The sequence below is a fragment of the Sciurus vulgaris genome (genome assembly GCF_902686455.1).
Source record: "Sciurus vulgaris genome assembly, chromosome: 11".
NCBI classification, from domain to species: domain Eukaryota; kingdom Metazoa; phylum Chordata; class Mammalia; order Rodentia; family Sciuridae; genus Sciurus; species Sciurus vulgaris.
The window spans coordinates 125,903,472-125,925,685 of NC_136472.1; the positions used below are offsets into that span (position 1 = coordinate 125,903,472).

General features: G+C 34.4%; 1 protein-coding gene across 6 annotated transcripts in view; it reads right to left on the reverse strand.

Moving 5' to 3' along the window:
• Nucleotides 1-190: 190 nt before the first annotated feature.
• The window catches only part of ZBTB44 (zinc finger and BTB domain containing 44), a 66,167-nt gene continuing 44,143 nt past the window's right edge, over nucleotides 191-22,214 (reverse strand). For 3 of the 6 annotated variants that reach the window (XM_079103158.1, XM_079103157.1, XM_079103159.1), the window contains 4 exons: nucleotides 13,446-13,530; nucleotides 10,687-10,850; nucleotides 9,112-9,412; nucleotides 191-6,847 (listed from right to left, as the gene is read on the reverse strand). In XM_079103158.1, the coding sequence (XP_078959284.1) occupies nucleotides 6,565-6,847; nucleotides 9,112-9,412; nucleotides 10,687-10,850; nucleotides 13,446-13,530 (833 nt within the window). In that variant the 3' untranslated portion in view covers nucleotides 191-6,564. The remainder of the gene's footprint in view (nucleotides 6,848-9,111; nucleotides 9,413-10,686; nucleotides 10,851-13,445; nucleotides 13,531-22,214) is intronic. The other 3 variants (XM_079103161.1, XM_079103160.1, XM_079103162.1) reach the window with 3 other exon arrangements.

The window sequence follows — 22,214 nt, forward strand, 5'->3', positions numbered from 1 at the left end:
GAAACAGGTCTTTTCTTTCTTGACCAGGAAACTGATGCAGGCTGTCCAGTATTCTCTAGTTTGCACTCACTCACTGGATATTAAGCAGTGAATATTCAGTTGAATTCCCTCATCCACTTGACCTCGGCCAAGACTGCCAATTCTTCCTTCCAGCCAGTAATAAATAACAACAGCAGGAAGTCTTATTCCATAAAGCATTAATAAGATATTTTAATGAGAAATAACAAAACAAAACCAAATCTTACTCTCATGTTTCTACCCAAAGACACTCAAAACTTTTTTCCCCCTGTCCATCCTTTCTAACTGCAAGTTTGTTGTGACCATGTAATAAAGGCCAGTTTGAAGATTTTTTTTTTTTTAAGTTTAAACCTTTTTTAAAAAGATTAAACAATCAGGCTAGCAAAAAGGTACTCAATACTTACTTTCCTTATATCAAACAAGCTAATATTTCAGTACAATGTAACTATACAGGATATATACAATACACATGTTCACAAAGCAAACACTATAGGCTCAGAACAGATTTGAAAAAACATGATATTCACATTGATTACAATAACTCTAAAAATGATTGTAACGTTGAAACGGCACTTAGTTTACAAAAAAGTCACAAAAATATATATATGTAGTCACCAAGAACTATGGTTCCTGTAAAATACTAATTAGCCAGATACTAGTATATAAAATGTGAAGCTCTGACATTGTATACATTTTTAGGAAATGAAACAAAATCCAAAACCATTTTTGTTATTGTCAAAAGTCAAACATGCCAAGTAACTTAGCTATGGCCACTGTCACCAAGTAAAGCCATACTTGAATGAGATGACAACTGGATACAAGCTGGTGAATCAGGGACTGGCACAGTTGAAGAGTTGTACTGGTTCTAGGAGAGGAGTGGAGAACATAAAGACACCCATCTATGTAATTAATTCACATTTTCTCCCCAGCATTACCCTTCCTTGAGGGTTTCACAAGATGCCAGTGCCCCCCAAGAATCATGTTATAGACAGCAGGGTAAAAGTTTTCCCAAGACTTCCTTGCTGTCGAGTTATAGACAAATATTAAAGCATGCATCAGTTACACAGAGCAATCAGTCACCCTCTGGAAGACTGTGGTACAGTCTCCTCCTAGGCAGTTTGCACTAGAAAAGACTTCAGTTTTTAGATGGAGCCAGGTTTATGTGTTAGCCCTGTAATATATTGAGCTACTATAGCAGCAAATATGAAATCACACAAACAAAAACACAATTTTATTTAAAAATCCATTTGTTACAGCAAAGCAATTTCCCCCCTTCAAATCTGTCCCCCTTAACCAGATATGTTTCTTTTATCACTGAATCCTGGTCTATTACTTCAAACTTTCTCATTTTGCTGCTCTGGAAAAAGACACTTCCTAATCCCGGAAAAGCTTAAATTTACTCTTAAAAATGGGAGTACAGGAATTTTAAAGTAAAAAAAAAGTCTGTTCTAAAAGTATCTTTCACAAATATATATATTTAAATATTAAAATAGGCTACCTAGGATTTTTATAAAATGGCTTTTGAAAAGACAGTAGTGGCACAAAGAAGCCATATACTATCCTCCAAGTCAGACATAAGGTGCCACAAGGGTGCCCTACAAAGAGGCAGGCAATCTCTATCTGATGCAACAGGAGGCACCAGTAACAACAGAAAAATTAAATATATTATTGGGAACTTGAATCAAAACCAAATTTTACTCTATCAGGGGTTGTTTTCCTAAAAAATATCTTGAAATAGAAGAATTAGAAGCCATCACTTTGTACAAGGAAGATAATAAGGTTAATGATCTTACTCCTTCCAAATACCTGATGTCATTCATTTCAGGTACCTGAAAGATGAAAAGCAGTGCAACTTTCAAAAATTTAATGGACTACTCTCAGTATGAGAGACTTTACATAGCATCTGTCAACTTGAAAATTAAATTGATACTTCAAACAAACAAAAAAAAAATCTAGAGAACACTCAGAAAGGTTCTCTCTGGAAAGCAAGTGTTTCTAAGAACTGCACGAAAGGCTTCCGTCTTGAAGTGAACACAGCCTTCACTAATACCAAGGACTCGATGTGTATTCAGTGATGACAGGCTTCTCTTGGAGCAGGAAAGATTTGTCCTTTTGCAGGTAGTGGACTTTCACAACCTAAGCTTTCATTTACAAGATGATTTTTCAACATGTTTAACTAAATAAAATCTGGGTATGGTCAGGCTAGTATTTGGAAAACAAGTACAGTTTAATAAAAGTCATGACACTAGCTCCTCAAATAATTAAGCAGCAACTATATCAAATCATCACAGCTGAGCCCAGGGTTTTAGGCCTGATCAGCATACTTAGTCCATTTGAAAGAGAAAGGAAATAAAGAATTTGATTTTATAAACCAGGCACTTCAAACTGAAATTAAAAAATTAAAGTTTTAATTTTTTAAAAAAAGTTTTTGTTTTTAATCCATGGTTTGAACTCAAGTTCTTTGTAAACTATTATGTACACAGGAACCTTGGTATTAGTTGGAACTGGTCTGGGTCCTGTACAGAGGGAGCTCAACTAAAGTAGCACAAACACTTCAAAGCAGTCTAATTTTTCAGATATTGCCAAACACAGATTCCAATAACATTGTCTGAAATCATTGAAGAGACTATTTTTAAAAACACAGAATTTTCTATGATAAAAATAAGACCGTGACTCCTGATGGAAACTGATAATTGTCTTCATTCCCCACCTGACATAGGGTTTAATTCCCCATAAATATAATGACAAAAATCTCAACATATCTGTAATCTAAGGTCAACAGAGCATTCTTTAGCTGAATCTGAGGACTGGGTTCAATTTCAACTCATTATTGTTTCTGGGTAATTTGTCTTGCTGAGGACTTTTTAAATAAAAATATCCTATATCACCACATTGTATCAAGCAAAAATAAAAATGGGCATAAACAAAATAAGAAAAAAATTTTGACAACCTTAAGCCTATGAATATGCTTGTCTATAAATATTCCTCAGACATGTTCAACACAATAGAGCTTCCCTGTTTTGTACTGCTTCAGAAAGAAAATCTAGTTTCTATATAGTCTCTTCTCAGTAACTTTAAAAATCTAAATATATTATAAATAAAGCATCTTATGTTGATAATTTATAGTGAAAACCACATTTATTTCCTTTTAGCAAGATGGGGGCTTGTTCCTTCTAAATGTGAACTTTACTATTTCAAACTCCTTTCAGTGAAGATGTAAAAATTTTAGGACTGTTCATTCATTAGGTAATAATTCTCTCTCTGTGGTATACTAGTGCAGAACTGCCATATAGTAATGTATTTTTCAGGGACAACAAAACTGAGTCTAAAACAATTTGAGAAACTTCTAAATAAAAGTCACTAAACTAGTGACTAGTTACACAAATAGAATAAAATAAGAAGAGAGAAAAGACTGAAATATTTAACAAAACTTCTAAAGGTTCTCAGGGAACCATTTGTAGACTAGAAGAGTCTGGCTCAGTAGTTAGAGGGCAATTGAGTTACCAATGATTTAAGTACTCAGATATGTGGACTAGCTCATTCCATTTGGTAAAATATTTTAACAAAAAACGGAAGGTTTTTTTTTTTTTGGTTTGTTTTTAAAACCAAAAGGTATGTGTCATAACATGAAACCTAATTATTGTAAACTAGAATGGTTGTTGAAATTTTAAAATATATGAATGAATGAGGTTAAACAGTATATTTTTCCTGCGTGAAATTGCAAACTTTAAGAACAATCTGTTTTAAAAGTTGTGGATGATAACCTCCATCTGCATCCATTTGTAGAAAATTAAAAAAACAACAACAACAACAAAAAACCAAAACCCAGTATCAGTTGTTTCTGAATTAGCAGAATTGCTGACATGCTAGATGTTTCGACTGTTAGAATATACCTTCAGAAATGAGAATGAATATAGGAGCTACAATATCCTTTATCATGGGTGAATACCTTTCTTAACTTCTAAAGTATGTCACAACAATTTGGTAGTTAAAAAATTGAAAATAAAAGCTTATCTTTTATAAAATGCTTAGTTTTAAAAAGGCAATTTACCTTGCATTCTAAAATTTAAGCCCTTAAATATCACAAAGTTACCCTCTTCGGCCTTGAGAAAGATACCTTATGGTTAAATATCCTGAACTGGAATATTTTATGTTTTGTTATGCTGGTAATTTCTATGGATGAAGCAATATAACTGGCTTTCATTTCTTTGCAATGGTTTTCATAAGTTCTGGTAAAAATTGTACATCCAGGCATTCCTCTCTTAAAATGTTTTAAAATAAATCTAACTACTACTATAAATTATCCTTTGCAGCTTTGTTTTGTAAAACAGATTCATAAATGAAACATCATTACACCATGTATCAAGAAAAAAGCAGAGCCTCACTGAAATAGAAAAAGGCCTTTGTATCATTTTATGTTAAATAATGAGCAGTTACCTGTATTGGTAAGGTCTGGGTAGTAGACAACTAACCAGATACATTTTCTCATAGTATATTCAAATTTCAGTAAAACTGGGAAATACATACAATTTGTAATGAGACAATGACATCTAAAATTTCCATCTGGGAAAGAATCCCCAGCACTAATTCTTTACTGTGAGCACAGTAAGAATACCTTGGAGCTGCCAGTTTGGGCAGGGCACTCCATGTAGCATTCTCAGGATAGGGGATGTGCTACAATATTTTCAACCAATGAATCTACACATATCTTCATTCTTACTTCCCTCCTTTTTGTTTTCTTATGATTCCTGGTCATAATTTTACTTTTGTAGGATTTTGGGCTTAAATTTAATATTATTTATTGGTGGGCAGTTTTCAAAGACTACATGACATCAAAAACCGCTGACCTTTCTAGTTGAGACACAGCACTATCATTAGAGTATCACAGTCTGTTGCGGAAAGTAATTCAGCTTCTATTAGTAGAGAAACATAAATGGTGGAAGCCCATTATAACCTACATATGCTGATTTCATGAAGGTAATATGCCTGTGTTTGGTTGAAAATGGGTAAAACCCAGTTTCATAAGTAGAGAATTGGAAATAAGGGCTGGAGGGTGTAGCTCAGTGGACAAGCATGTGCTTATTAGCATATGCAGGGATTCAATCACCAGTACCAAAAAAATTCCCCCAAACCCCAAAAAAAAAAACCCCAAAATCCTGACTATAATTTGTTTCTCTTTTCTAATCCAATCAGGTGCTTTCATATTAAACTTTGGACATTTTAGATGAGGGAAAAAAATTACACAAAAGTTCATTAGGCATGGGCCCATTAATATTTCAGATCAGTCAGAGATACTTTAATGGCACCAGATGAAAAGTATACCTCAGCCTAGAGCATCATATAAATTTCATTTTTTAGCAGCAAAAAACGTGATATTATTTAAGGTTTTTAGCTTTTTTGTTAGTATTAATTTTTTCCCCACTCCCCAGATTAATGAGTCATAGGTGATCACTGTATAGCCTCTTCTCATCTTTTATATTATTGCTTACATTGTGTAAAAACTATAGTAATTGCTCTAAATAAACTTGGTGATGTCTAAAAATATTTTGGAACAAGGAGGATATTTCACTGTCATATGGGGCTTTGTAAACACTCTTAGTTGAGTTAAGAACATAGTCTCAACACAGAATTCTTTATTTTGTCCAAAACAGCACAGTAAAAACATCCCCACCAATACATAAACCTATATATAAAACATAGAATATCTCCAATATTTTTCCTTTATATGGTAGCATACCAGTATATGCAAGAGAAAGTATTTTTGATGGGGCAAGGGGAAAACTGGGGCAATGACCTAGTTAGCCAGGCATTAACATTCAAAAACCAGGTAAACATCAATTTTAGTTAGAAAAGCAGTATTAAAATAGTTTCTATGAAGCGGGGATTTACATGCTTCATCCTACATTCCTGATAGCCTGACTTTTCTCAATCATGGTTCTTTGCCTTTGGAGTGGTACTATAAAGGTACAGAGAATGCCTAAATAATACCAAATCTTCACCATGAAAAATCATAATAGAAGTGACAAAGCTTAAAAAAAAAAAAAAAAGAGTATGCTGGATTTAAAAAGTATTTACCTTAATAATTTTTAAGAAAGCTTACCATAAATACTTCCAAAACAAAAGGCTTTACAACATCCTGTGTATAGGAGTAAACATCTACTTGAGCCATTTGTCAAATTCTGTTTAGCAATTTCTCAAGTACCCTTTCATCTGAGGAAGATCAATACTCATCTGATTTCTTCTTTACCTAATGATCTGTTGTCAGCCTACTTTTAACAACAATGGAAGGAAAAACTGGTATATATTTTAAGTCAACAGGTTCTCCTTAAGTCTCATAGTTCCTATTCTGTTTCAACATCATGTTGCTGTGTACTTACAGAAGCAATCTCTGTTATGAAAAATAAAACGTTAGTCACAGGGCTTACAAAGTGAAAAGGGAAGTTCTTTCCCAAACCCTTTCTTGTTTAAAAAATTAAATTAACTTTAAATGTACAAGACCAAGCACAGGCACTTTCCAAAAACCAAAAATGAAGCCAAATCACAAAATTACTCAATAGTTATAGAAGACAGCTCTGCTTTTGGGGGGTCATCTCTGGTAGCCTCAGTACAAGCACTGGTCTTTGGCTGCTCTGGCACTTCTTCCTCCTTCTCTGCCAGCCCACCAAGAGACCCCAAGGGAAAAGTGCTTTCACAATTCTGGGTTGAGGAGACCTGTGAAATTACAGGCATTTGAACAGAGGAGTTGCTTTCAAAACCGTGTTCTCCAAGATCATACTGAACAAGGGTCTCTTCTTGTTCCTGGTTTAAGTAGTCCGGTACTAGGAAATCACTAGATAAGAGGCAAAGGATGAAATACAGAGTTAATTTTCAAACCAGTAATAGATAAGCTACAATTAAAGGATGTAATCTGTAAAACAAGAATGGGACTTTTCATCTCACTAATTCTTCAATGAAGGTTAAAACTCAGGAACTCTAAGGTTAAAAATTTCCTAAATATGAACCAAGGTCATCCAGTAGAACCAAGGTGCATCAACTCTCCCTACCAACAATATATAAGATTAATGATCACTTTCAGTGACCCTTTGGACACCTAAAACAGATTTTCTTGTTCTATGTAGAGGAGTTTGTACACCAACAAACGTAAGTAGCTCTTTCTAGAGAAGGCTTCAGCTTATTGCTCACTTAAGCAAAAAATGATCTGAATAACTTAAGTACTTAACTTTTCTTGGATTACACCGAGTAACAGATACATAAACTCATCTTTGTATTATTGCTAACTGGATACAAGTTAGTTAACAAACTAAGTCCTTATGCATAATGACCTTATACATAATCTACTATAAAAAGTAGAGAAACAAAATAATTTATCTTGCTATTAGATTTGAAAATGGTAATAAATGACTGTGGAATCACAATGTGGGAATAGATTCCTTGAGATTGGTTACAGGTCAGTCCCCAAAAGTCATTTAATTATTAATTCCTACAGGAAATGTGGACAGTAAAGTATAATGAAATTTCAACAAAAGTGGATAATTTTCCCAGAAAAGATAAAAAAAAGATTTTTAATTTCTTTATACTTTTCTGTATTTTCTATTATACTCACATTTTGGTAGTTAAAACAATAAACACTGTGAAGTAAGTATTATCTGTTTTATGTAAATCTTCATTACTGAAACTAAAAAAGTTCATTATACCAGGACTGTCAATAACTAACACATTTGATATGGCCATTTTATAATCTGATTGTTCAGTATTAATAATAAAATAAAAATCTGGCCATTTGCAAAGCAATTTCAAATGTCCCGTGTTCTATTTTCTAAAATGTCTTCAAGGTTAGACAAGATTGAGTGAAGGACACAAGGCTCTGCACACGGGAGACACAAACACAGGAGTGGTTAGCTCCAACACTATTTTATTTTGAGATGATTATTTAATATGGTATGTATAATATAGGTAGTGATATGACAATCACATACTCAGAATTAGAACTTATTAAACAAAATTAGTGTCTAGTTTGAAGGGAAAGCAAATTTTATCCAGAAATAGTTTGGAATCTATTGAAAAATAAGGTTTTAAAAACAGAGGTAACTTAAAATGTAAGGACACAGATTTAATTTTATGAGAAACTAAGGATTTCTATAGAGGTACAGTTCTTATAAAGTATTAAAAAAAAAACCACAATAGAATTTTATTTCTAGAGGAGGCCTTGGAAACCATTTGTTTAAAGCTTACATTTTATCTTTTGCTAAGTTTCAAGCTTCTTCATCTGTAAAGTGACATGCTCAACACAGTTAGTGGCAGAGCTAGGACTAGAACCTGATTTCATTGGATACGGTATAAATCAAAAAGGTAACTATTATAAATTATTATTAGTAGAAGCTGGAGCTCTAGCTGGGGTTGTGGCTTAGTGGTAGAGTGCTCACCTAGCACATATGAGGAACTGGGTTCGATCCTCAGCACCACATAAAAATAAATAAAGTTATTAAAAAAAAAAAAAAGATTTGGAGCTCTAAACTGAAAGAAAATAGGAGACTTCATTGGCTCTAAACAATCATATCCATTATAATTGCCATAAAAAAAGTTTCTTTCTTATTGGTAAATGGACATTCTTTTGTAGGATTAAAAAAAAAAACAGAAGTGGGTAAGAATTTCACTAATATCCAGAGTCTGAAGTAATGTAATATTTCTAAGTATCACCTGACATGGTATATTTTCTAAGTTCTATTCAAGAGTCACTACAAAATTACTTTAACCTTATACTATTAAAAAAAAAAAATGAAGAGGATAAGTAGTCTGTGTCTATAGGAATATATAAGTATATGTATATATATATATTAAAATATATAAATTTTTTATTGTTTAGGAATATACTTTTAATACCAACTATAAAATATTAATGATTTTATCTATTTAGGAGATCCAGCAAAAATTTTATCAGATCAGAAGATCAAAGTATGGATCCTGGGAATTTAAAATGAATGTGACTGATTAGCTGGCAACCTGATTTTAAAAAACACAGCAGGCTGCCCTAAAAGCAGGAAAAGAGAGTTTAGAAAGCAGTTTTCCTGGTTGGATTTTCGTTGTGCACCTCACCTGCTCTGGAAGTAGTTTGCTAGCTCTGATGCTTCATGGTTCAGACTCCTCAGGTGCACGATTAAATTTCCAGAGTTGGTGAACATGGCGCCACATGTTTTGCACTCGTAAATCCGAGGCTTGCGGATAATGTGCCGGGAAACCCTCATATGGTGTTTATATTCCCCGAAGGAAGTGAAAGTGGCACTACATATCTGGCACCGGAAACAGCGTTTACCTTCATGCTTTAGGCGATGCATCTTTAGCGAGTAAGCCCTGGTGAACTTTTTCCCACAGCGGTCACACTGAAATGGTTTAATTCCTAGAAAATAAAGGAAAACAAAAAATATTTGAGAACAAAATAAACTGAAAGGTCATATACCTCACAAATTTCTGAACTACAATTTTATAGCTATAACTTAAAAAGATAAACATTATAAGAAAAAACATATTCTAATTCAGTATCTCAGAAAAGGTGCAGAATATTTGAAGTCATTAGTGCCTAAAAATAAGGCAGGATGGAAGAGGGCAAATCAGGTAATATCTACTGAAATTCACCTAATTTAGACTTCAAAACACATTTTAACTATTTAGAATTTAGACAGAACCAAAATCTTCATGTAAGAGCATATTCATTTCACTATAGAGATACACTGAAAATGTTCCCCATCTCAAACAGAAATGAGAAGAAAAAAAGGAAAATTCTAACATTTCTGTATGTCATGATCACAACAGAACCATCATTTGATGAAATGGCTTTCTGAGTATTTATTATGCTATTGATAAAAATCAGTAAGTGAATTATAAAATATTGTTTTCTTAAATTCATTATCAGAGTTTTAGAGAAAAAAGAAAAACAAACTAAAACACCTTGTAAAACATAATCAGGGATTTAACAATGTCTCCAAGAACTGGCATTAGGATAGGAATTTTAAGACCTATTTAGAGAACGAGAAGTGAGGTACTAACATAGCTGAAAACAGTAGCAAAGATCTCGTTTATTAGAGGTTACAGTGTTTTACACATAAGAATCCTGGTACATTTATGTGTTCATCAAATTTTGTCAAAAATCTGACCTACCATTTATCTAAAATGTTATAAAAATATAGCTGACTAATCAGAGCAGAGAGATTAGGATTACATAATACAAATTATATCAATAATTAAATATTAAATATTTTGAAGTATTTTTTGTTTGAAAACAATTTCAGATTTACGGAAGTTAAAATAAGAATGATAAAAAGAACATCCATATATACACCTATAAGTCAGTTTGCTTTACCATCTGTGTACTTCTTTATTTTACAAATGTACACATATCTAATACACCCAATCTTCTATTTTATTATTTTCCCCAATATCTTTTAATATACATATTATATACTGCATATTGACTCTGAGTCAGAATACTTAATACCTGTCATAAACGCATTAGACAAATAGTTTCCTGACAATGCACCATTTCAGCAACAGATATACGCTTAACTGTTCTCATTTTTCTTTTCTTGAAAGCAACTGTTTCCTATTTTAAATTGGATTCCAAAATAAAATGTTTTGGAGCACTCACTTATCCAACAACAGGGAAGATGGCATTACCTGAGTGGATGAGCATGTGCTGTTTTAAGTTCTGAATACGGGTGAATCGCACCCCACAGGTTGGACATTGAAAAGGTCTGTCGGGACCATTTGGACTTGGTCGTTCTGTACTGCTGGTAGAAGGAGCAATGTAGAGTTGGTAGGGATACTGAACACTTTCCAATCTAAAAAAATAAACCAAAAAAGGCAACCAGGTTCTGATTTTAAGTTGAAAAAACACTTCTGCAGGTCAACTTTAAAAGAACAAAAGAAACAAAGACTTTTTAGAAAATAGTTTGATTATTAGAGGAGTTTCACCTAGAATATGAAAAACAATGTTACTGACCAGAATGTGCAGCATCTTAAATTAAGCATGGACATGTAACTACAAAACATATCATTAACTAATTTACCTTAGTTATTATTAATCTCTCTAATCCCCTTTTGCTACTGCTTTAATTTAGGCTTTCTCAATATAAACTTGAATTAACAATTCTCTATTTAGCACCACACTCCTCTAATCCATCCTTCTCACAGAATCACAGTATTCTTTCTGATTAAATCAGTCTTCCTTTAAAAGCCTGCAAAAACTTATCTTCACAATAGTCTCAATACCTTTAAAAGGTATTTAATACTCCTTGTATCTGAGTTCTACCTTTTCAGCCTCATTTCTTGTTATACTCCCTAAATATATCCTATACCAAATGATCCCTCCAATGTGCCATAATCTCTCCCAGTTCTGTGCATTTGCACAATTTGATCCCTCCTCTAGGCCTAGATACTGCCTAATGATTTTATAAAATGTCGGTAAGCTATCACATCCTCTTGGAAACTTTTTTTATCAGTAGCTTAGCTAGATATCATTCTAGGCAAAGCAACTCAACTCTCTACATGACTTAATGATGACTTGTTTACCTGTCTATCTTTAACCTTTCTCTCTTCTTCCCTGAAAATCAATGAAGTCCCTTGAGGGAAAAAATTAAGCATTTCATCTCTATATGCCTATCATTCAGCACCGTATTTAATAAACAACAAAGGACCTAGTAATATTTGAAACTATGGACTCTGGGCACACTTCTCCTTGTTTACATTTTTTATTAATGCATGCAAATGATTCTATTGATAATCTTCTCAGCCAGGTTTAGCTATCCAAGAACAATAATCCTTGTTGAGTTCCTTGAATCCTTGAAGTTTTATCAAATCTAATTTTTAAGATTGTCCTCAATCTCTATTAGGAGGAATTCAATCATTCAGTGGGGTATATATTCAGTGGTGAAAGGCACACAAAATGATCAAAGTGAAGAATAAAAGTAGGAAGATCCAACAGCGACTGGGTGCTGGTTTAAACTGGTGATCAGGATCCTTGAGAACTGACACTGAGGCAGTGATCTGAAGGCCCAGGAGGAGCCAACAATACAAATATGCAAATAGGGGAGAAAGCATTTCAGGTAAAGGACACAGGGAAGCAAAAAGGCCCAAAAGCAGGAAGAACAAATATGAGGTATTTTAGGAACTGAAAGGGCAATGTGGTTAGAATGTAGTATTCAAGAGGAAGAATGGCCTGATTGGAGTTAGACAAAAGTTGTATTACATAGTTGTTTTAAAAGGCAGAGTGGGATGTACATAGTTCAGTGGTGGAGAGCTTGCTCAGCATGTGCAAGGCCCCAGGTTCCATCCTAGTACTACAAAACAACAAAATACAAAAAAGAACAAGCAATTTTAGGTTTTAAATATGAATGGAAAATAGCAAGTAGCTATAGACTGAAACACAACCTAATCTGACTAACTAAAATAGAAAAAGATGATAATTTTGGCTACCACATGGACAACAGACTGGAGTTATAGAATAATGAAATCAGGGGCCAGTTTGAAAGCTAATGTAGTAGTTATGAGGCAAAAGATGGTGATGACTTACACTTAGGGTGGTTAGAGGACAGAGAAGAAAAGTAGACTGGGGATTGGGGATATACTTTAGTGGCACACTTGATAGAACTTAAGGATTAAATATGAGAAGAGAGAAAGTGGGGAGGGAAAGAAGAATCATGAATAATTCTGAGGCTTGTGTTTAAAAAAAATTGGGGGATGAAAATGGGAGAAAGACCGGAGAAACAGGACTTAGATGGGGAGACAGAAGCAAGAGTTCTGTCTTGGTAGTATGTATGAGATGCCCCTTACATACCTATGTATAAGCAGGAAGGACTGAGTGAAGATGGTGACTTGGGAACTAGGGTATACAGATCAGGACTGGTATAGCTTTTGTAGCAGGCCAGATAGTATGTATTTTGGCTTTGCACACCATATGGTCTCTGTTTCAATCACTTAACTCTGCCACCCACAAATGACATATAACAAATAAGTGTGGTTATGTTCCATTAATAATTGATTTACAGAAAAAAGACAGCAGGCTGGAATTGTCCTGTGGTATGTAGTGTGCCAACCTCTGATCTAGATACTATTTAAAGTAATGGGGGGGCTGGGGAAATAGCTCAGTTGGTAGAGTGCTTGCCTCGCATGCACAAGGCCCTGGGTTCAATCCCCAGCACCACACACAAAAAATTAAAATAAAATAAAGTAATGGGACTAGGTAATTCTGGTAATGCCAGAAAACAAACAAACAAACAAACAAAAAACCCCCAACAGTCTAATGTGATGATGCTACCTCATTACTCTGAAAAGTGAGGTCCCAATAAATTTCTTATAATATTCTGAGATAAAATGCTTGAATTTAGAGTTGTAAGCACAACAATTACAGGAAAACTACATATCATGTTAGAACTAACCGATCATCATCATCCGCATGAGTATTAGTGCTAGAAGTGCTTTGAAGTGTAGGCAACCCCTCGGTAACGCCTTCGTCTACTGAGCCTGTGAATAAAAGAATGAAAAGAAGATAGATGTCAATATTTTGATGCAAATAAGCCAAGGTAATACCTGCATGTCATATATCCATGCCTCTAAAATGCATTTTCTAGTATTCATATCTTGAGTGATTAACCAAAAGCAGTAGTGTTCTATATTATACTTTTACTTTATTTAAATGTTTTTGTAATTTAAAAAGAACTACGTAAGACAAACTTTATATTACTTTTTAAATTCTTTAGGAATTTGAGGAAAATTTCAGAAAACAAGCAATTTAAATGCAAGCTAAAGTTCATGTAAAACTAAATGATATATAAGTATTATTTAAGGAAGCATTGACAATTTTTATTTTTAAAACTTATTTTACTGAGACTACACATTACTCACTATACAACTTTTACACAAAATTTAAAAGACGGAAGAAACACATAAGCAATCTTCACACAAGTCACAAGATAACACTGCTGGCATTCTATTAATTCCCATTCATTCTTCTCCAACTATACACCCTCCCTCAACCACAAGCTTGTCTTTTATGGTTATCATTTCCTTCCCCACTCCCTCGTTTAAAAAGTAGTTTTATCTCAAATATATGTACCCATAAACTAGGGATTAGTTCTTGCTGGAACACAGCAACGGGCAGTCTAAGGCTGCTCTCACACTATGTATAGTGTAGGAAGGTTGAGCAGCTGTGGTTGCAATAAAGACCACATAGTGGTTAAATCTCAACTATCTACTAGCTGGCCTTTAAAGAGATTTGCCAACCCCTGCCATGAACAATACAGTTCAGGGTTGTGTGGCTATAAAACTTGATATAAGTTGAATCACACTGTATGTATTCTTATAGCTTGTTTCCTTCAACATTGTGGCCTCATTCATGTCTGTAATTGAAGTTCAGTTTCATTGTTATAGCAAATTAATAACTTATCCATTTTAGTTTTTTTGGGGGGGAGGCACTGGGGATTAAGCCCAGAGGTGTTTTACCACTGAGCTACATCCCCAACCTTTTTAGTTTTTTTTTTTTTTTAAGACAGGGTCTCACACTAAGTTGTTTAGGGCCTTGCTAAGTTGCTGAGGCTGTGATCCTCCTGCCTCAGTCTCTCAAGCTGCTGGGATTACAGGCATGCACTACCAGACTTGACTCATTCATTTTACTTTCAATGGCGTTTCAGGTTATTATGAACATCTGCTGGAAATATTCTTGTACTATTAATACATTTAACTTATGTGCACGCTTTTCCTCTAGGGCATTCCTATACTTAGGAATGGAATTGCTAAGTCATAATATATGTGTATATTCATCTTCATTAGAAAATGCTTAACTTTTTTTCAATGACTGCTTTAAATTTACATTACTACCAGCATTGTATGAGAGTTGCATTGCTCCACATTCACACCAACCCTCGCTACTGTTGGATTTAAAAAAATTTGCCAATTTGGTGAATTTTTGTACCACATATTTTTCATTTTTTCTTACAAGTAAAGTTGAGAAACATTTCATGTACTTATTGAAAATCTACTCTTGTGAAATGCCTGTTCAAGTATTGCTCCTGATATGTCTTTCTTTTCATCATTTTTGTTTCATACAGAAATGGATACAATCTCTTTTGTTAGTGATAGATGCTACAAATATCTTTCTCCTTCCATGGCTTATCTTTTCATGGGTTCTTCTGATGGCCAAAGATTCTAAATTTTAATTAAATTTATTATCTTTTCCTTTATGGTTAAGGCTTTTGGTCTTATTAAAAATTTTTTTCCTATCTCAAATTATCATGAAAGATTTATGTGTTGACTTTATTATTAGGTCTTTAATCCATCTGGAGCTGATTTTGTAACCACATGCATTCACTGAAACGTCTCTTCTCTGCTTTGCAGTGTCATCTGTTATATATAACATCCGTCTGTTTCCAGGTTCTCTTAATTTCATCTGCTGGTCTGTCCTTCCATTAAAGCCTATCTTTAGTTATCACAACTTCATAATAAATCTTGATCTCAAATAGAACGAGTCCTCTGAGTCCATTTGCTTCCTGAAAATTGTTTTTGGTCCTCTGCATTTTTATATACATTTTAGAACCAATTTGTTTAATACAAGTATTAATGGTCATTCCATTTCTCTCTTCTATTAAGTTTGGAAAATATATAATATTTTCACATTCTTTTTTTACAGGTTACCTTAGAAATTATACACATACTGGGCCAGGCCCTGGTTTCCTAGGTTGCATCCACAGAGCAAGAAAAAAAAAATTAGACATGTACTTATTGAAGTATAATCAAAACCTTTACTTCTTCCTGGATAATACAAGGATCTTGACAGTTTTAACTATTTTCCACCTGTTCCCATTCTGCAACTTACAAATAATTATTGTTTGATGTTTCAGGTTTTTGTTCTGATTAAGCTCCACAAGGCATTATTGCTCTTATATGAGCAATATTTACTTACATTTGTTCACATATTTACCTCCTCCTTTTGCTCTTCATCTCTTACTGATGAGACCTTCTGTGCTCACTTTTACTTCTGATGATTTGCTGATAATTGTGTTTAAAAATGTCTTTCACTTTCATTCTTGAGAGTTTCACTGTGTGTAGAAATCTAAACCGGCAGTTATTTTCTTTCAGAACAGTTGGATATCAACCCACTGTTTTGAGATAGAAAAGTCAGATATTCTTTTCTGGGTAATTTGTCATTTTTTAAAATTTCTTAAGAATCTTCTCTATGATGTGTCTAGGTTTGTTTTCTTTTTTATTATGCCTGTTTTGAGATTTGCTGGCATCTGATGGACTGGCACCTTTCATTAATTCTCAGCCACCTCTCTTCTCCTTTTAGGATTTTTATCAAATCTACATTTGTATGCATATTTCTTCTCTTCTCCACTGTAGTCTCTTCTACTGTCTCTCTCTAGGCAGCATTCAAATAATTTCTTTTAACCTATCTGTGGTTCTCAATTCTCTTTTGCTAAATCCCATCTGTTACCAAAATGTTCAGAGATTTTTATTTTGGTTATTTTTTTTCCTTTTCCATAAGTCCTTTTCTCTTCCCCTCAAGTTTGCTATGTTAACTTTTTAGTTTACTGTTCTCTGCAATTATTGTTCAAGGTTATTAATTTTGTTAAATTGAATATGTTTTATATGTCTGAAAACTATGCCAATTGATAGTGCCAATTTATTTTTGCTGTTTTAAAATGTCCCCATTAGTGGTTCTCTATTTGTCTTGTTTCTTAAGTGCCCTGGTTATTTTTGACAATGGTTTCTGCCCTTTATAATAATTTATAGGGGATTGATTTGCTGAGGTTGGGATGAATATATGCCTTCTTCCAGAGAAGCTTTATGCTTGCTTCTGCGAGGCTCCTGGGGAGCTTGTCTTGAAACAAGTTACTCTTGAGATTCCTTGGCCTAGTTACACTACGCATAACCAGGATGTAAAAGTGCAAGTGGACTAGTTAGTGACCATAATTTCTTAGAAATGTATTTTCCTTCCTTTTTCCTTGTCTAGTCTGCCCAATGGCAAGGCAGTTTTCCTGTAATTCCCCAGAATATGAAGGATGGGGAGCAGGTCTAGTTTTAGTGATACAGTTAGTTCCTTTGAGGTCCCTGCTTAATGTACGGTAGCAACTTTATAATCTTCACATGCTGTCTGGGCTTTGGTTTCCATTCCCCTTGCTCTTTGATGAATCTTGCACCTATTTGTTTTGGTAAATGTTTGGCAAAGCATTAAACTTGTTTTAATGCTGATAATGTTATCTCTTGGGTCAAGGTCCCCACCCCCTTTAATTTAACCTGACAGTTTTTTGACCATCTTTTCAGGTTTTCAAATACTTTTAGATTGGTCTGTAAAAACAAAAAACAAAGCAAAAAAACCAAAAACCAAAACAAACAAACAAACAAAAAACACAACCTGTTGTTTGTCCTAGGGACAATGGATCCAAACAAACTACCCTCATAAGATAATAAACTATGCCAATTTTTTTTTTTTTTTTTTTTTTTTTTGCGGTACTGGGGATCGAACCCAGGGCCTTGTGGATGCAAGGCAAGCACTCTACCAACTGAGCTATCTCCCCAGCCCTATGCCAATTTTTTTACTATCTGCAAATAAGTTGTGTTACACCAAATGAAGAAATCTGAGCCTCTGAAAAGGTCTACTTTCTTTATAGTAAACAAATTTTTGATTATAATATTTTAATGAAAGTTAAAATGTACCAATTGTAATAGTTGTATAATACTATGTACATGTGAACATTTAATAAATATCATCTGTTAACATACATAGGATGAAATTTCCTCCTGATGCAAATTTACAATCCAGTACTTCAGTTTTTCCTTTTGGAACACTTGAATTAGCTGGAATTATTAGGAAACAAGTATATTTTCCATTAAAGTTTTTCAAAAAACTAACCTAATCCCTCTTATGGCATCCAAAATTACTTTAATCATTTGTGCTGGAATATTTGTGACAGGGCTACAATTTACCTTGCCTTCTTAAATAATACATAATATAATTTATTTTTTGTTTCTTGATGACTCATGGAAACCAACAAGGTCACCAATTATTATACTATGTTCTAATACACAGAAATAGAGGCTTTTGAAAGCAGACAGGACTGTGCTTCTACACTCATTCTGTACTGTACCCTATTCTGCCCTACTGGTGTGTTTAGCATTTCTATGCATGCCTTTTCCTTTCCTCTTTCCCTTACTATCAAATAACATTTATTTGTCCCCTATTCCTACTTATCCAACTTATCCCTGATCCTTCTGATTTGTTTTTATTCCAGATTGGTAGAGAACCAGATGATGCTGCATGTTGTTGAAGAAAGAACTGCTTACTTCTCAATCTTTCCATTCTCACTTTTTTCCCCTTAAATAAAACCAACCAAAATGAACAAAAAAGGGAACTAAACGCTCACATTCCAGTTTGTCTTAAGATAAAAACTAGAAAAATCCCAATATTTGAACTTCATCACCATGGAGACAAACATCTACTTCATAGATTCGGAACTTAATCAGAGTGAAGACAGTATAGAAGTTTACAGGCAATTATAGGTATTTTAATTTATATCAAAACAAAACCCACCTGGAGGCTTATAAGGGTAGGGCAGGAAGACTGGCATTTTGTTTCTTACTATCAAGCGGGTTACATTACTTCTAGGAGTGAGTGAAGTCTTAGTGAGGGAGAAATAAAAAACACTCTGCCTTGGACTGATTCTAGGATTGTCAAAGGTTTGTTTAAAAAGCAGTCAAAAAAGAACTAAATGGGGCTGGGGATATAGCTCAGTTGGTAGAGTGCTTCCTTACAAGCACAAGGCTGTGGGTTCAATCCCTAGCACCGCCCAAAAAAACATCTAAAACAAAGCAAAACAAAAATCCATTTCAACATGCTTAAATGTCATCAAAACAGTGGCTACTAGACCCTAATTCAATGGATACATTGCATGCAAAAATTAAAACAAAAGCACTTTTCCCTCACCAAAAGCCAAAAACAACAAAACTCTCCCAAGTTAAATTGAACATTAAAACAAAACACAGGCTTCAGAGTCCATCCATACTGTGAAAGTTATAATACAAAAAAGTGTCATCACTTATGCAACCATCAATAAAAATAAATTTTATCAAACCTTTTTCCTGAGATGGTTGTTTTTGCCAATCACAACACAAGTAATTACATGAATTAGAATTTAACTTATACTAATTTAATAGCAGATGTTATTACTTTTCTGAGGTGATAGTGATGCTTCTTATTAAATTATTAAAATGAAGTTTCTAGGCAGGGGGTATACCTCAGTGGTAATATGCTTGCCTATAATGCATGAGGGCCCTGGGTTGTATACCCAGCAGTGAAAAAAAAAGTTTCCTTTTTTCAGGGGTAGTGAGAAGGCTAAAAATTCTAGACAGACCCTTTTACCTTGTGAAACAGTAAAGCTGATTTATAATGACAATCAACTTTATATGATAAGGGCCAGCTTAAGAGAGTTCACCCTTTCACCAATAAGAAGTGGTATATGATAGTTTCTATTGCATCAAACACATACTGCTACTACCACTGATTAGTTAGGTACTCAAGATATTTAAACCCTTCTGGCAATGAGAAATAATTATATTGGTTATCTCCTACTGAGCAGTGACTATGTGCCAGGCACTGTTCTACATGTTTTCAATATAATATCTTACTTGATACTTGAAAAAGAGACAAGTAACTCCTAATATTCAGGACCTGGCCACTCACTCACTTGCTTAGGAGTTGGCTGGCACTCGTAGCTAGGCCATGGTGTTCTGTTGGACATAACAGTCTCTTGGAAGAGGGACTAGGTTACTCCGTGAGCCTTATTAAGGAAGAAAAACAACAGCCGCCCCCACTGTTGTTCAAACATAGGCAAGACCAAGATCACTGTGCAAAACCAAAAATACCAACATCCCCCACATCGTAACTTCGTCACTGTTGTTGTTTCACTCAAGTCTGCATTCCTAGGTAATTATTTATTAAGACCTTAGTCATAGAATAATTCCTACTTTCTGACACCACCAATACCAAGGAAACCTGACTTCCTGGAATCCTCCCTGAACTCATCTAACACAAGCTCAAATCCACTGCTATATCTTGTCTAATACCCTCTCACTGAGAAGCCCTAAAAACCCCATGGTGTATGATCTCTCTTGCAAATGAGCAATAAACTCAACTTGTTCAATTATAGGTGGCTTTTGGCTATAGAGCACTAAAGGAAATGGAAGTCTCATCAAGATTCTGCTTAAGTTCTTAACTGCTTTGCAACAGGACTCTCAATAACAGAGTACAGATCTGAAATCCCTTTTGAAGTACAACCTACCCTTGGCTGGAGGAATAAATTCAAGCTGAAATGAGCTCAAGTATTTCAATGAAATATTTTTTCAATTCTTTACTGTTGAGTTTATTTGGTTTTCCTAGAAATCAGGACTTTGGGGATTATTTTGGTTATTTAGATTTGTTGTCCCTTGGTGAAATTGGTTCTGTGATGTATTTTTGCCTCACATGTTGACAGTTGTGTATAAGTGGATTAAACTATAATGAGAACATGAACATGAGCACGGGCTTGATTATTCCATCTGAATCAGCCCTGCAGGCTGAGTTAGGTCTGTGACTCTCAAAAGCATTTACAAATTTTAAAAAGTACTACATTGTTGAACTAATAAAACATGGTAAGGATAGAAGCCAGTCAGAAAAGATCACCTACTGCATGATCCCATTTACATAAAGTATCCTGAATAGACAAATCTATATAGACAGTATATTAATGGTTACCTAGTGGTGACATGGTGGGGCTGTGAGGAAATAAGGAGTATTCTTGATGAGTACGAGGTTTCCTTTTAGGGTGATCAAAATATTATAAACTTATACTGTGGGATGGCTACACAATTCTCTGAATACACAAAAAACTATTGTGTACTTTAAACAGCTAAATTTTTATGGTTATGTGAGTTATACTTCAACAAAGATGCTAAAAACCTTATGAGAAATTCTTCAATTTTTTTATCTTTGTATTCCTAACAAATGCTTTGCTTAGTTAGTGTCATATGCTCAGAGTCAGCAGAATCAGGATTTTTTTTTTTTTTTTTTTTTTGGTCTGGTTCCTGATCCATGACAACTCTGAAACAGAGTCAAGCTCTGGAAACAAAAGGTTACATAGAATTATTCTTACGAACTATTATAGCTTTCATGGGTCTTCTCAATCCAAAACTACATTTTTCCAGGGCAAATATCTGTTCATGTTTTTTTTTTTTTTTTTTTTTAATCACTGCAACACTAACTTGTACATTTATCTCTCAACTGATGCAATTTCACCAAATACAACTTAAAAATCACAAGGGGCCACTTTGGGGGAGTTTTTTGGTTTTTTTTGTTTTTTTTTTTTTTTTAAACTGGGGATTGAACTTGGGGGCACTCAACCACTGAGCCACATCCCCAACCCTATTTTGTATTTTATTAGAGACAGGGTCTCAATCAGCCTCGCCTTGCTGAGGCTGGCTTTGAACTCGAGATCCTCCAGTCTCAGCTTCCCAAATCACTGGGATGTGTGCCACAAAGCCAGGCTTGGGGAGCTTTTGATAAGAACAAGATTATTTGCTTGAGATTCATCAACAATGTATAAACATTAGAACTGTAATTTTTAAGAGGTACCAGGGACATTTCTAATGTATGATCTTTCTGTAAATTCTGATTTTCTGGAAAAGACAGGAAAAGGTTAGCCCTCATCAGGGCAAAAGGAACTTATCAGGTTCTGTTAATAATTGACTCAGTGCAATGAAACTTCAAGGTGCTGGTTACTGGTTTCCTATTTCCCAACCTAAAAGTCACTCATTACATCTTCCTGATTCTTCTACATCCACTCCATTGGGAGACCTGAAAGTCTGGATTCTGAGGGATTCTCCTGAAGAGATTACCTTAAAAAATGGATGACTTCCACCCAAGACAATGAAACTAGATTCATTCATTTACTGTTCCTTACTACTAGCCCTGCCTATTACAGTTTAATATAAACTTTCAGCACCAAGATTTTTTTTTTTTTTAAATTGTATCTGGGATTAAACCCAGGGGCGCTTAATCACCTTAATCACTGAGCCACGTGCTCAGCCCTTTTTATTTTTATTTTTTTGAGGTAGGGTCCCACCAAGTTGCTTAGGGCCTCACTAAGCTGCTGATGGCTTTGAACTTGTGATCTTCCTGC